A 14,394-nucleotide genomic window follows, 5' to 3' on the forward strand; every position below is an offset into this window, starting at 1 on the left:
TGGATAACTGATTTCAAAAACAAGCCAAGGAAAAATAGCAGAAAGCTAAAGGGTTAGGCCATTTAGCAGTTTTTACACGCAGTCCTGCGTGCAAATCATGGGACTATAAACATCAACAACAGAGGATAAATGAGGTGAAGAGTGGGAACAAGACAACTGTGAAGGAAATATGGTCACAAGAATATAATCAGGTCACAGGATCAAGATAATGAATGGACATGAATGAGATGCACAAGAAAAAACAAGACAGCAAACTCCTGCTATTTTGTGGTTCATCGTTACCGCTGTGATAATTTTTTTCAAGCAGACAGGCAAGTAGCACAACCATGTTTTGGCATGTTGTCTGTATGTGTTGCTGCGCGCGTGTGTTAACGCAGCAGTTATCAAGGTTTATAATTACCGCAAAATGCTAATTCCCATCTACTGTATAGCATTTCACATTACATGTTAGAATTAAAATTTTCATTGTGTTTTACTTAGTTTAAAAGTGTATGTGGAAGTGTAAAACTATTTTTATGTTTTTCATATGGTGGCAGGTGGGTCTGTAACGTATTTTCCCACGATAAATGTGGGTTCAACAAAAAGGTGTGAATGTGATCTAACCCAATTTAAGAAAGATATAGGCATATGTTATTTAATTGTTTATGTTTAAAAAAAGCCCAGTTGTGATTGACATGATCGTCACTACGTGCTGGCAATGCACATTTTCGAGTCCCTGCGATCCTCTGAAGGCCAAACAGGAAGTAGAGATTGCATCGAGGCGGTGTAATCCCACTGGTGTATTCCCACGGCTCACTGGGCACACACACACGTCCTGAGTTTACTGTATGTACACACAGAATGCTGCGTTTATGCTTAGAAGTGAACTTTTTAGTTATGCGCGTGACACAAGCAGAATGTCTTCATGTCAAGAACGCCATCAGAATTTATGGCGGTTTTGTGATAGCATAAGTGCCACTGGGAAAATAAGCAGCCAATAAGATTCGGCAACCTTTCAATGGTCTTTATTTAAAAAATAAAATAAAAATGGGTCTGTCAATAAATCAGGAAGGTGGTCAGTTGGTTTAAACCAATAACATGGCTTGATTTAAAAAAAAACAAGTAACTACAATGACAATAAAGATAAATTCGTTATGACGTTACTACTGTGCTAGTGTAGGTTCCGATCTAGGGACAAATTCCCGCAATGTCACCAACGTAGGAGCAGAACTCAGTAATAATAGCTATTATATTGGTCCCACTGCTGCTACTCAGTTCTCATTTTGTTTCCAAGCTAGGACGTTACATAATCCATCCCGGAGAGGATTGCGAGTGTGTGGGACTCAACCTTGAGCAAAACTGACCAAGAAACATCATACAGGAACCCTAAAACACACACACACACACACACACACACACACACACACACACACACACACACACACAATTAACTTATTTCACAGGTGGACAAATCTCATGAGCTCAGGCAGGGACAGCTGAGGTGGAAATTAAACAAACCCCACTGGTTTCCATGGCAACATTACATTGTAAACACGGGCGAACAAACACAGCAATTTACAAGCCAGGCCACGCTTCCTAGGTTCACATGGTTCCACCCCAGTGATTGTCCTAATCGAGGGTTTTAACAAAATCCCGCCGTCCAATGGCCACAGTTAACCCATTTGACCATAATATCTGATCACGGGCCAACAAGCTGGGATGATCTCCAAGACATCACACCCACTGGGGGGTCATGCAGATTTTAGTAGGTATCATTGTTTTTAAGGGAGGATTTGTGTCTGATTATGATCCAACAACTTACAAGGATGAACTTCACCTTCACAGTCAACAGTCAACACAATGGCAGGCTTTCAAGTCCTCTGTTCATTGTGCGTCACGAAACTAACGCCTCCTGGAAACAAAAGCGCTCTCACAAAATAAACCACGGCAGAGATGAACTCTCCCTTTGCTTGTGTAGGATGGGAAGAATGCACAGAATTCTCATCATTCCCAAAAGCATTCCTCCCTCCTCCCCACCAGTGATGACTTGTCTCAGCTTGTCCCAGCCCAGCCCAGCCTTGTTGACACGCTTTTGCTCCCCAAGGGTCGGAACAATTCGTCGTCATCATCTATGACGGACTGTGAAAAACAGTTGGATGTTTCCAGTACTGTTTCTGTCATCGAACTGCGTTTGAAAAAGCATAAAAATCGAATCTGGAGATTGAAAAATGACAAACTGAAGATGTTCCGTTTCTACGTCAGCAACATAAAATTCATAAATCCGAACGCACCATGGTCTAGCACTAAACTACACTAACACAGGACGTAAGTCATAATTACAGAAAACATTTGTATAAAAAAACACAAAAATCTGTGGGCAGAGTACCGAGCCTTGTGATACGCCACGTAATCCAAATTTGCAGTTGGAACGTGCTATGCTAAGGTAGTAGTTAGGTCATAAATCGCCTTAGACTTTACAGAGTTATCACTGTCCACTAACAACCTCCACTTTAGGACAAACCATTTAACAAAATGGAACTCTGTGTGCTCGTGCACAAAATGAAAAACATGTCGCTAAAAAACAATAACGTAATTCAAAATATTACGTCATCTCCATTGGCCAACAAAATCATCGTTCAAATAAGCCTAATTCTGTACTTCCTCTTGAGGGCTTACGTCCCCATTCACTTTTGTTTGAAGAATCAGACATGCAACACAAGACGTTGTCAAGACAGTCAATTGCTTACAACCTTAGATATGAATGGAATGTTTTGAGCAGATGATTGACTTAAACTTGTAGATTAAAAAAAAAAATGCTGCCTGGGGTACACCTTGGACAGTCCAAACATTTTTGGAAGCCAGACTACCCGCCCATTCAACACATTGAAACACAGCGAGAGCATGCAAATGTGTCACACTGATGTTCCAAAGGCGATTCGAACCCAGATGTCTCAACTTTTCGAATGAATCAGTGAATAAAGACTTTCCAAACAAAAAATGACGGCCTGTGAAAAACAGTTGAAAGTTTCCAGTACTGTTTCTGTCACCGAACTGCGTTTGAAAAAGCATAAAAAAATCGAATTTGGGTTCCTAGAGCATAGAGTTGCTACTCAAAGAAATGTCAACATTCCGGTGCTCCTCCTCTGCCTGCTGGTCTTTCTTAACCAGGCAGTGAGTGAAGGACTAGAAGAATGCAGCAGCAACAGTGAGAGAGCAGAGGCACGACAGGACAGAGCAGACAGAGTGGGGGAATCATAATGCATGGTGGAACGGCGGGCTGTGGTTGGGGGGGGGTAGGTTGAAGACAGATAAAGTCAGTGTTCAGAGCCACCCCGGCATGCAAGGGGATGGAATGACAGATTAAACATTCAGAGAGACAACACAGGCGCTAACCTTGAAAAATGGTACCTTGGCTGTGGAGTGGCCAAACTTCAGTGATTCAAGTCACAAGCTGTCCAAATCATGATTTTTTTTTTTACATCACATGCAAAAAAATAAGCCATTATGGTACAGTCAGTTAGCCCTAGTTTATCAAAGGGGTACGTTCCCGTCCACCCTAGTGGTGAACAAAATCAACAAAGTAGCATTTTTAGCATTTTAAAACCTCATGCATATAATAAATACCAAACTATGTGCATGTGATGTCATTTTTCTCACTCGAGGTCGCCGTCCTCACATTTGACAGTACCGTAGTATCTGTGACTAAATGTGTGTGACTTCAAAAGGCAGGGCTTGGCTTGTTGACGGATGTCTGACTAAAAGGAAATGAGAGTGTGGGCTTGGTTGGCGATTACCTGGCTAAATCATTATCTACTCCGAGTTGAGTGACTCAGCAACGGTTGCAGCAACGGCTGCAGGACGCGTGTGAATATGTGACAATAAAGAGATTGAAAGAGGCCCGGCGGCATCGGTGGAGGTATTAACAATTTGTTTGAACTAGCATTGGCATGCTATATTAGTTAGCAATGTCAACTTTACTATAGACTTGCAGTTGTGCAACTTAACCCGTTATGAATATGCACATTTCACTTTCGTTTTGTTTCTTACGTGTGAAATAATCCCGAACTTTGGACAATCTGTCCATTACACGCGCTTTCCTTATTGCTACACGAGTCTACTGTAACAGTCCATGTGGAAAAATAATCACTGCAAAATTCAACGATTTAGCGAACAATATGTTTATTATTCAAGCTTGTAGCATAAAATGCTATTTTTTTTGTGTTCTTCACCATCAGTTTAAGCACAGCAGACTGGGGTTAAGGCCATGTTTTTTAGCATGTGCATTGGGTGGGGGAGCATCCAATTTTTCAATTTGTGTCTTGAGTTAAAACATTTTGGAAAACTTGATTAAGTTAGCCGTGTCAAGCAGACTCATGTTTGCTTCAAACGCTCATCAGTACATCAGATTAAAGTGGGTAAAGAGCTCCCTTTTATTTTAGCCTTGCACTTACCAACAACAAGCGTTATTTCAGACTTTCGTTTCCTCTTGAAAAAGTTGCGCTTTCTCCACGACGTCCACTTACTTAAATTCATCTCGGAACGGTAAAGAAAGAAACAAACAAATGCACAAAAATGAAGACGACGGGGTAAGAGACGGAACGGCAATACAAAGCAAAAGAGGAAGTAGGAGGTGTGTGGGGTTTGTTTGTTTTTTCCTCACTAAAAGTTGAGGTGCTGGGTGGCCTCAGCTGCTGTGACATCACACACATCCGCCGGCCCACACACCCCGGGGTGGGTGAGAAAAGTAAGTCGTGTAAAAATAGGTAAAGAAACCATGACCCCCAAGAGGTCCCAACATGCTCTGCACATCCGGGATACCACATCAATCATAAACACTATATTAACAGGAACAATGCAAAATGAAGACGTTTCTGAAGTTGAGAACCCTCGTGGTGCAAAATCATTTGTTCAGAGAGCCAACTGAACAAAACAATCCCCACAGTGAGAGTGAAAAAGAAGGCAAGGGAAGTTAATTTTTCCTGTGTTTTGTTTTCTCTCTTCCTTTCCTCGAGAGGGAGGAAGTAGATGAGGGAAACCAGTGCGCTGAAGTGAGCCGACATATTTCTAAAGAAAGAAACAAGTATGCGCTGTGATCCCAGCTAAGGAGGGCTGAAAGTGGGGAAGGACAGTGGACGAAGAAGCCTAGAGACAAAAGAGGGAATTTCCTCTGGACTGAATTAGTCATGCTGGCGGGAAGAGGCTTCAAAAATCGCCATCATTCTATCCTAGTATGATCACTTAACTCATTCACTGCCATTGATGGCTATAGATGTCAAAAATTCACTTTATTTCTACAAATGTAATTTTTTCCCCCACTTTTGTTAACATAAGTATGAAAACCTATGCATATATATATTTTTTTTTATTGTACATTTAGAACAGATATCAAATTTGTGATTAATCGCGAGTTAACTAGAGAAGTCATCCATGATATATATATATATATATATATATATATATATATATATATATATATATATATATATATATATATATATATATATATATATATAAATAAATAGAAAAGATTATTTAAATCATTTTTTTAAAGAAAATATTATTTAAAAAAATTATTAATATATATTTTTTAATAGAAAAGATTATTAAAAAAACAATTACTTTTTTTTAATAGTAAAGATTATTAAGAATTAGGGGCGTCAGGCAATAATTTTTTTTAATCGTAATTAATTGCCTGATTTCAATAGTTAACTCACAATTAATAATTTTTTTTTAATCTGTTCTAAATGTACAATAAAAAAAATCCTCTTGTTAACAAAAGTGAAAAAAAAATAGTTAAACTAATGGAAATAGTTCAAATGAATTTTGATGTCTATAACCATCAATGGCAGTGAATGAGTTAAGGGGAAGTCAACACCCCCCCCCCAATTTTTTTTTACAATATGTTCTATGCAGCCCCACTAGTCTAAATATGATATTCTGGTTGATATTGCGTTAGTGAAATATGAGTTAAGCAACAAAATCCAGCCGTTTATATCCATCTCAGGTGGCGGCCATTTTGCCACTTTCTGTCGAACTGAAGATGACATCAATGTTGCTCAGGTTTGACTTTTGGCCTAGGGTTACATTTCTAGCAATTTTATAATTATGTGGTTTCACTGTTATTAGCCCCCTCAGGCCAACGATGATGTGGCCCACAATAAAAAATAAATACTGTTAATTTCCCCGAATCAATTAAGTAAATTGTGCGAGACAGCCATTCTCATAATATCCATACAGTATTTCTGTCAAGTAATTCTTGACACTCAAATGACTCAAGTGTCAACACACTGAAAATGAAAACTTACAAGCCATAACAAAAACAAAAAAAACAAGTCTGTGGCTGCCATGAACACAATGTTGTTTTGTTCGCTGGCATGCACCCATCAACACTTGTACAACCCTGACGATCAGGTGGCAAGGTTTCAACATTTCATCCAGTTATTCACAAACAAACAAGCCAAACTGTCGCGGCGAAAGGGCATTCCACACACACACACACACACATCAGAAAACTTGACGCCACACCCTTCATTTGGCGACAATCCCGTTCTTCTTTTCAGCGTTTTCGTTGTTTCACGTCACACCCAAAAGTGCAAGCAGATGGCCAAAGACGTACGTTCGCAAGAGATGATCATGAACAAAGGCAAAGCTGTGCGGGAACAACACACAAGCAACCAGCAACGACAGGAGAGAGAAAGTCCAATTCTGAGTGTGAGGATGATATTTGACCTCTCACATTTGTCTTCCCTCTGGAATGAGCAGAGCGGGTCAACCAGACAGGGGCGGGGTTCAAATGCTGTGCCATGTGGCAAACTGTATGTACACTGTTCAAGACCAAAGTGTCAGTTCAGGGCAGGAATGTGTCTGTCAAATACTTTTCACAGACATTTTTGTCAGCTTTTTATTCTTCCAAAACAAATCCATGCATCTTTAGATAGACAACAAGAAAATACTTCAATAATGTCCAGGGGTTTGAGAACCAATAAAACAATTGGTAATAATGTTGTTTCCATTCCCTGAACATTTGACAAAGACCACACCTGAACTGTAAAATGTGGAGTTCAGACAATCATGCACAATGGACAGAATGAACTTGTCTGAACTGATTCATCCATTTCAGTTTCTGACTTGCTGCACTGCCAGTTGCTGTGCAATATTTCAATGTATGGGTGTATCGTATTGGGATATAAAAATAGCTATCGTAAGGTTTGATACAAAAATGTTGACCGTATGGTGCATTATTTTAATGTCATGTGTGGACTGTGGAGTATTGGGAATTGGTAAGCTCTGTTGCTACACTAATGTAGCATCTGACTCGCCTTCCTATTATGTCATCCTTGGGCCTGACTCGCCAAGAATTATTTATCCATAAATGCTCAATCCACCATTGCGTAATTGTTTAGCACCGCACCACCCATAAATCGTCAAAATATTCAAGGTAAAGTTGACATAACTGTCTTGAATGTTTCCAACGAGTTATGAGAGTTAGCATGTCTTGCTAACGAGCTACTAGCATGGCTAACATCAGTTCAGTTCCACACTGATGTCATTTAAAAAAAGTGGGAAATAAGCTAGTCAGTCTAGTGCTATACTGTAGCCTACTATAATTAGATTTGTTTTAATTGTATTATAGACTTGCGACCGAGCTAGCTAGCATGGCTAACATCAGTTCATTTCCACACTGATGCTATTTCATTAGGTGGGAAATAAGCTAGTCAGTTTAGTGCTGTATTGTAGCCTACTATAATTAGATTTGTTTTAATTAAATTGTATTATAGACTTGCTACCGAGCTAACTAGCATGGCTAACATCAGTTCATTTCCACACTGACGCTATTTCAAAAAGTGGGAAAGAAGCTAGTCAGTTTAGTGCTATACTGTAGCCTACTACATTTACATTTGTTTCAATTCAGTTGTATTATAGACTTGTGACCGAGCTAACTAGCATGGCTAACATCAGTTCATTTCCACATTGATGTTATTTCATAAGGTGAGAAAGAAGCTAGTCAGCTTAGTGCTATATTGTAGCCTACTACAATTAGAATTGTTTTAATTAAATTGTATTATAGACTTGCTACCGAGCTAACTAGCATGGCTAACATCAGCTCATTTCCACACTGGCGTTATTTCAAAAAGTGGGAAAGAAGCCAGCCAGTCAGTTTGCTGTTATACTGTACTACAATTAGATTATTTTTCAATTCAATTGTTTCTTTTCTTTTGACTTTTACTAATGTGAGCATCCCCCGCAATAGTGCATAGTTAGCTGGATGACAATCAACCTCCACGTGGAAGTAGTGGAACAGGGCCAAAAGCTCTGAAGTGGACCCACCCTCCTCCTTCGTCTGCGCCAACCCAACATTTAGCTCTCAACGCCTGGTGCATTGTGGGACTGAATAACAAGTTGACATGCTGAAAATATATAGACCCCCCCCCCCCCCCCCCCCGACCCCACCCCTCTTCCGTGACACCCGACAGACATTTGTTTACATAAGTATGTATAGCCGGAATGTAGCCTGCTGACCTCCACTATACACACACGGCATGTTAAAAACTGTCCATCAAAATTAAAGAAAGGGCCGGTCTAAAGAAGAGCACGACCAAAGACGACATTCTGTCAATCAGTAATGGTGGTGTGGCTCCCGAAGCGTGCAATTACATATAGTGGGGCTGCGCGGTGAGCGGCAGTAACAAGTGGGTTAATGTTTTCTTAAAGGGGCTCGTCTCAGCTGCGAAAACATCCGTCCCACCTGCCCTCCACACACACACGCCTTTCTCAGCATCAAACTCAAAGTTTGTGTGAGTACGTTTAAAAAGCTTTTACATGGTACACGAGGCCCGCATGCACTGTGCTTTTAAAGCCGTTTCCTATGACTGAACCTAACTTCATGTAATCCCACACACACACACACACACACACACACACACACACACACACACACACACACACACACACACACACACACACACACACACACACACACACACACACACACACACACACACACACACACACTATGAGACCTGCAGGATAGTAAAACCTTTCCTGTATTTGCTCCATGTGTTTTTGGGTCAGTAACTAAGCTACATGCCAAATTCCCCCCCACTATGCCATTAAAGAAAACATTACTTTGGGAGGGGGTGGGGGGGGGGGGTGTTGCTAGGAAACCTGAGTCTTTGCGAGCGAGGAGCCATTGTGGTCGGGACACAAACGTAAATTACAAACTGCGACGGCACAGCGGAATTTGCGAGGCAGGATGATAGGATAGGAAAGTAAAACTAGCACAGAGCTAGCGGGGGGGGGGGGGGGGGGGGGGGAAGAAAGTTGCGAAAATATACTTATTTTTTGTTGAAATGGTGACTTTACAAAGAACAGTAAAACTACATACTGCCGCTGTATCTCCAAATATGGTCAATTTCATATTAATGCTCCCAAAAACGTACCCATATGTCCTTTTTTTTTTAAGTGTCTCAAAGACATATTTATACGTTTGTTTGTTTTTATGCTAGAGCATAAGGCTTTGATGCAGCCTCTCAACTGCAAAGAACGGTTGAAAAAATTGTAGTTATTACAAAAACGGCCAGCAGGTGGCAGCAGAGCAAAAGAGATCAACCAGGGTCATGTTGAAAAAAAAAAAAGCTAATTTACTTACAGTTCTAAACAGAAAACGGAAAAAGATAGAAATATGTTTTTTCCTGATGAAAGAAGAGACTCTAATCTTTCTTTTGGCATGTTTTTATAGCAATAGAACACAATATTATGTGGGTCAAAATCCAGTAAACCAGCCGGGAATGAAGGGGATTGCTTCAGTGAAAATGGCTGTGAGTGAATGAGTCAATCAATACTATTGGTCTGTCCCACGTCCCATTTAGAAATTAGCCTACTCTGCAGAAGCCGTGCATAATTATGTTGCCTCAAGATTGAAATTCTGGATATTTTTTATAGACAATAACTATTGAAAATAGGTTCGATACATTGGCATAAGCCTGTTTTGTAAAAGTAGATCGCTATAACGCGTCACTGAAGAAAGAAGTGATCAGCCGTGAAAGTAAGTTTTTCTGTTGATTTATTCTGCCTATGCTTAGTCAGCTCATTATTTTATTCACTGCATGGCTCAAAGATATATGAAAAAGATTTGGGCGGAGGATGCAATCACATTGCAGTCACTGATTTTGGGCCAGTATTTTGTTGACGTTAGTGAGTATAATACCAACTTGAAATTGAGCAAATTGGCGTTTTTTTTTTTAGATTTCCTAAAAAGTTGTGATCTTGCAGATGGCAGAATTCCGCCATACATGACAGAAGAGTCGCAGCGTTGGAACCACCGACATGCATGGCAATGCTGAGATCGTGCAAGATTTCTCAGCTCACTCTTTTTATTTGAAACTTTTCCCCCCATTACAGTCACCCAAAAAAGAGATATTAGAAGAAAAATAACATTAAAAGAAAAGTGTGACGTAAACATATGCACATTCAAAAAAGCGTTACTTATACATTTGACTAATAAGAGTGATTCACTTTTCTTTTTTTTTTTAATTGTGCGGCATGACGGCGACATTTGATGAATTCCTTCACTCTAGTTTGGAATAACCCAAGAAGGAAGTGATCAAATGGGAGTGCCTTTTTTAATGGAATCTCACCATTCTCGATTGATCACATTTAGGTGACTTTTCCAACAAGTATCTCCAGTTATGCCTCCAAAAACCGAACTTTACTAACTCTTTAAAGACCCCGAAAAGGGAATGTTTCAAAATACATTACACGTGTTAGAAGAAAAAAAGAACAAAGAACAAAAAAAAAAAAAAAAAAAATTATTTAAAAAAAGAGCAATGATGATGACATTACCGAATGAACAATACTGAGCTCTTTTTGAAAACAAAAGAAAGAGAAAAAAATATATTTAAAAAAAAAGAAGATAATTACTGAAAACCTGCCAACACTGAGAATTGTGCATTACCCATTTGCAAAACTGATTTTCCCAAAAAATGAACCTACCCGATCGCGACTTGATGATGTCACTGAACTCCTCGTTGGCTCCGCCCTCTGCAACGTCGCCGAGCGACGCCATGGTTGCAATTAAACCCCAGCGAGCGAGGCTTTGATTGCTCAAGGCGACGCTGCACCTGCAAGAGTCAGTCAATAGTCAACGTTTGCGCAAATGCACACGCTCAAATCACATGCATCAGTTGGGGAAATCTTTTTGATAGACGTGTATAAAATGCAACAACGCAACAAAATACGCGCCTGCTTGAGGGTCAGTACTGTACAGCATTTATCACTTGCAACCCCCCCCCCCCCCCCCCCGTCCCACTCAAAAATGGGAAACACCAGTGTGACTTCCTGTTCCGTCATCGTCGCTGATAAGGAGACAAATAATCGGCCTGCCCCCGCCCGGTTGGCCCCGCTTAACTCACTGCACTCGTTTTGCACAATACACTTTGTTAATAGACACATAGGGCACATAACACACACTTCATAGGGTGGAGACACCGTCTTCGCCCAACAACTCCCCTCCAATTTTAATGCACCCCACAACTGGGGGGTGGGGGGTGCCATCGATTGCAGTGCTGCGGTCCCCCATCCGTATCCCCGCCGCCCTATTTTTTTTTAATGCAAAAACAATACAAAAATATAAAAAAATAAATACATAAATAAATTTATTAGTCTTGTGTTAAAAAAAAATAAGTTGTTCAGCCATACTAAATATGTCCCAGTACGCATTTAATGTATGGTATGCAAACAGTGGTGCCTTGAGATACAAGTTTAACTTGTGCTGTGACCATGCTCTTAACTCGAATCACTTATCTCAAATGATCTTTCCCTCTTGAAAAGAATGAAAACATTTTTCAATTCCAGCTCCCCCCCCCCCCTAATATCTTTCCAATAATAAAAATGTATGGTAATGTATTTTATAAACTCGTACACTAATTAAAAAAAATAATGAAAAATGAAGTTTGTGCCACATTTTCTCCTTCAATTCAATACAAATGTTGCTACTCCTTCTGGTGTGCGCACTTTGGCCGTAAAATACAAATATGTCGTTCTTTGCCCATCTATGCCTTGTGAGCAAGGACTGCACTATATATTGGAAAAAAATATTGTTTCAATAAAGACACATGCAATATGTATCGGACTGACTTTGACGAATCAAATGCAACCTTAAAATGCAATCCAATAAGAGAACAACAGTGTACCGGTTTGTTTTGTTCTAATGTTGAGTTTGACGATAAACTTCAACTGGGAGGGGCAATAAATTGCTTGGGTTGGTTTAAGCGTGTGTAATAAAGTGTGAGAATTTCACCATGTCCAAAAGTGTCATTAAACGGAAGAAGGGTGTTGTACGATGAGCATTCGTACCAGCGTGTCTCTCTCCCATGATTTTAAAAGGGCATGTCTTCTGCAGAAGCCAAGCGGGTGTTACCTGTTACCTGTGAACACCTTCACTTAAAAACGTTTTTCTTTTTTCTTTTTTTTAACGTGTACTGTCTCTTTAAATTAGTCACGATTCCAGTTCCTCTTCCATCAGGTTTGACCAAAAGAAATGACAACATAAAGTCAAGAGACGTTTGAAAATTACATTCTAAAAGTTTGATTGCCTTTTTCTGATTCATTGTTTAAGCATACAGAGCCAAAATGAGACAACTCACCTCTGCTGTCACCGGGAGGGATTAAGGAGACGTGCGCCGCCTCAAAACACTTCCAAACCGTCCGAATAGGGCCACACAGTGACAAGCCGAGTCATGGAAAGCTTAAAAGTAAATCACGCTTGAGACATTTTCGAGGTACAAGCCACTCTCTCCTGAAGAAATTCATGAGAAAACTTCCAAAGTACATCCACTGCGGAGTATCCACAGAATGCAGGGAAAAGCCGAAGTTGGACGGCTTTGTATTATGTGTGTGTGTGTCGAGGTAAAATCCAGATCTTCGGAGTCTTGAACGCTCGCGACGAGACGTCCTGTTTGAAAATGTAAACGATTGTTGAAATGGGTGAAAAACGGGAATGTGTAGGGAGAGAGACAGCCGCGACTCTCAAGTTTGTTCCTGTTGGTGTGTTTTTTAACCCCTTCTGCCGACACTTTTTGTCAATTTCCGAAGATGAATGGGGAAAAAAGCGGAAATGCTAATGTTTTATTTTCAAATTAAAAGCGACAGGAGTGGTGGCGAGCGGGGGTGTATATACTATTTACGCTACCGTTTCTTATTTTTATTTCAGTTAAAAACCCTATTGCCTTGTTTTGCAATCCATACTTTCACTCCGAAATCATCTTTACTCACAATGTGGAGTCGAGTGCAGTTGAAATCCCAGCCGTATTTTTATGTTGAAATAAAACCAGGAAGCATAATGCTCAAAAAGTTGTACTTTGATGCTGGAACTGCAGCTTTCCCCCACTTGGCTCAAGAAGTTTCCCTACGCCACGATGGAAACATGGCGCGGTGGGCATCACGTGACCTAACGCCACCCAACCTGCGATGCCATTAATTCGTTTTTTTAAACACATTAATTCATGTTAAGTACAATGCATATAATACGGAACACACATTCAATTTGGAATAAACTTGATTACTATAGCACTTGGGTAATCAAATCAATTAAAAAATTACCGGTAATTTACCCTGCATATGAAACAGTAAGAATTACAAAACGTCATGACCCAGTTACAAATTATTATTAGTAGCAGTAGTATTAATTTGCTCTCCACTTAGCGCGCTTTATCAATTTGAATGAGAATGAATTATAAATCCACGGAGAAAGTAACTGCAGGTCTGTAAGGCTTCCACCTTCTCGGTTGTCAAGGCACCTTTGTGGATGCTTCATCAACGCAGCTCAGTTACACAAACCACACATATCAAATAGCTCGCCTTTGGAATGCTGTTTGAGCTTTTACTCGATATCCTTGATGCCCAGCTTGAGGTCCGTGTACTAGTGTGCGGTTTTGTTAGTTTTCCACAATTGTCAAAAGTTGCCTGAAATGAAGGCAGCGTGGCCTTTGAATTATGTTTCACTCGTCTCAATCACTGAAGCATGTTACAATCTATACATGTATATGTGGGGGCCTCCCCTATAGTAGGTGCGCCATATCCATGTCATTAGGAACTTATCATAATGATTTCCGGAGTTTGTTCCATGTATTAATGTCAATATTATTTCCTTTAAATAATTTCAAATGTCCTTCCTTGTTATTGCAAATGGTGAGGCGTGATTGTTACTTGTGTGTCTTCATTTGTGTGTATTGAGGTTGGAAAAACACGGGATGGGAAATGTTTCTACAGAACACTGAAACTCATTTCATGAACTACACAAATTTTGTCTCTCAAATGTATTTACGTCATTGCTGACACCTAGTGGTGACTATTGCGCACAACAAACTAAAACAGCGCACAACAAACTAAAACAGCGCACAAACCATCCGTCCATCA

General features: G+C 40.1%; 1 protein-coding gene across 4 annotated transcripts in view; it reads right to left on the reverse strand.

Annotated features, from left to right (window-relative positions):
• utrn (utrophin) overlaps positions 1–13,019 on the reverse strand; it is a 156,049-nt gene extending 143,030 nt beyond the window's left edge. For all 4 annotated transcript variants that reach the window (XM_086061753.1, XM_086061751.1, XM_086061752.1 and 1 more), the window contains exons 1-2: positions 12,624–13,019; positions 10,972–11,099 (exon numbers count right to left, since the gene is read on the reverse strand). In XM_086061753.1, the coding sequence (XP_085917879.1) occupies positions 10,972–11,044 (73 nt within the window). In that variant the 5' untranslated portion in view covers positions 11,045–11,099; positions 12,624–13,019. The remainder of the gene's footprint in view (positions 1–10,971; positions 11,100–12,623) is intronic.
• Positions 13,020–14,394: the final 1,375 nt, after the last annotated feature.

This window comes from Leptonotus elevatus, chromosome 18 (assembly GCF_054856555.1).
Source record: "Leptonotus elevatus isolate MCC_2025b chromosome 18, RoL_Lele_1.0, whole genome shotgun sequence".
In the NCBI taxonomy this organism is placed as follows: domain Eukaryota; kingdom Metazoa; phylum Chordata; class Actinopteri; order Syngnathiformes; family Syngnathidae; genus Leptonotus; species Leptonotus elevatus.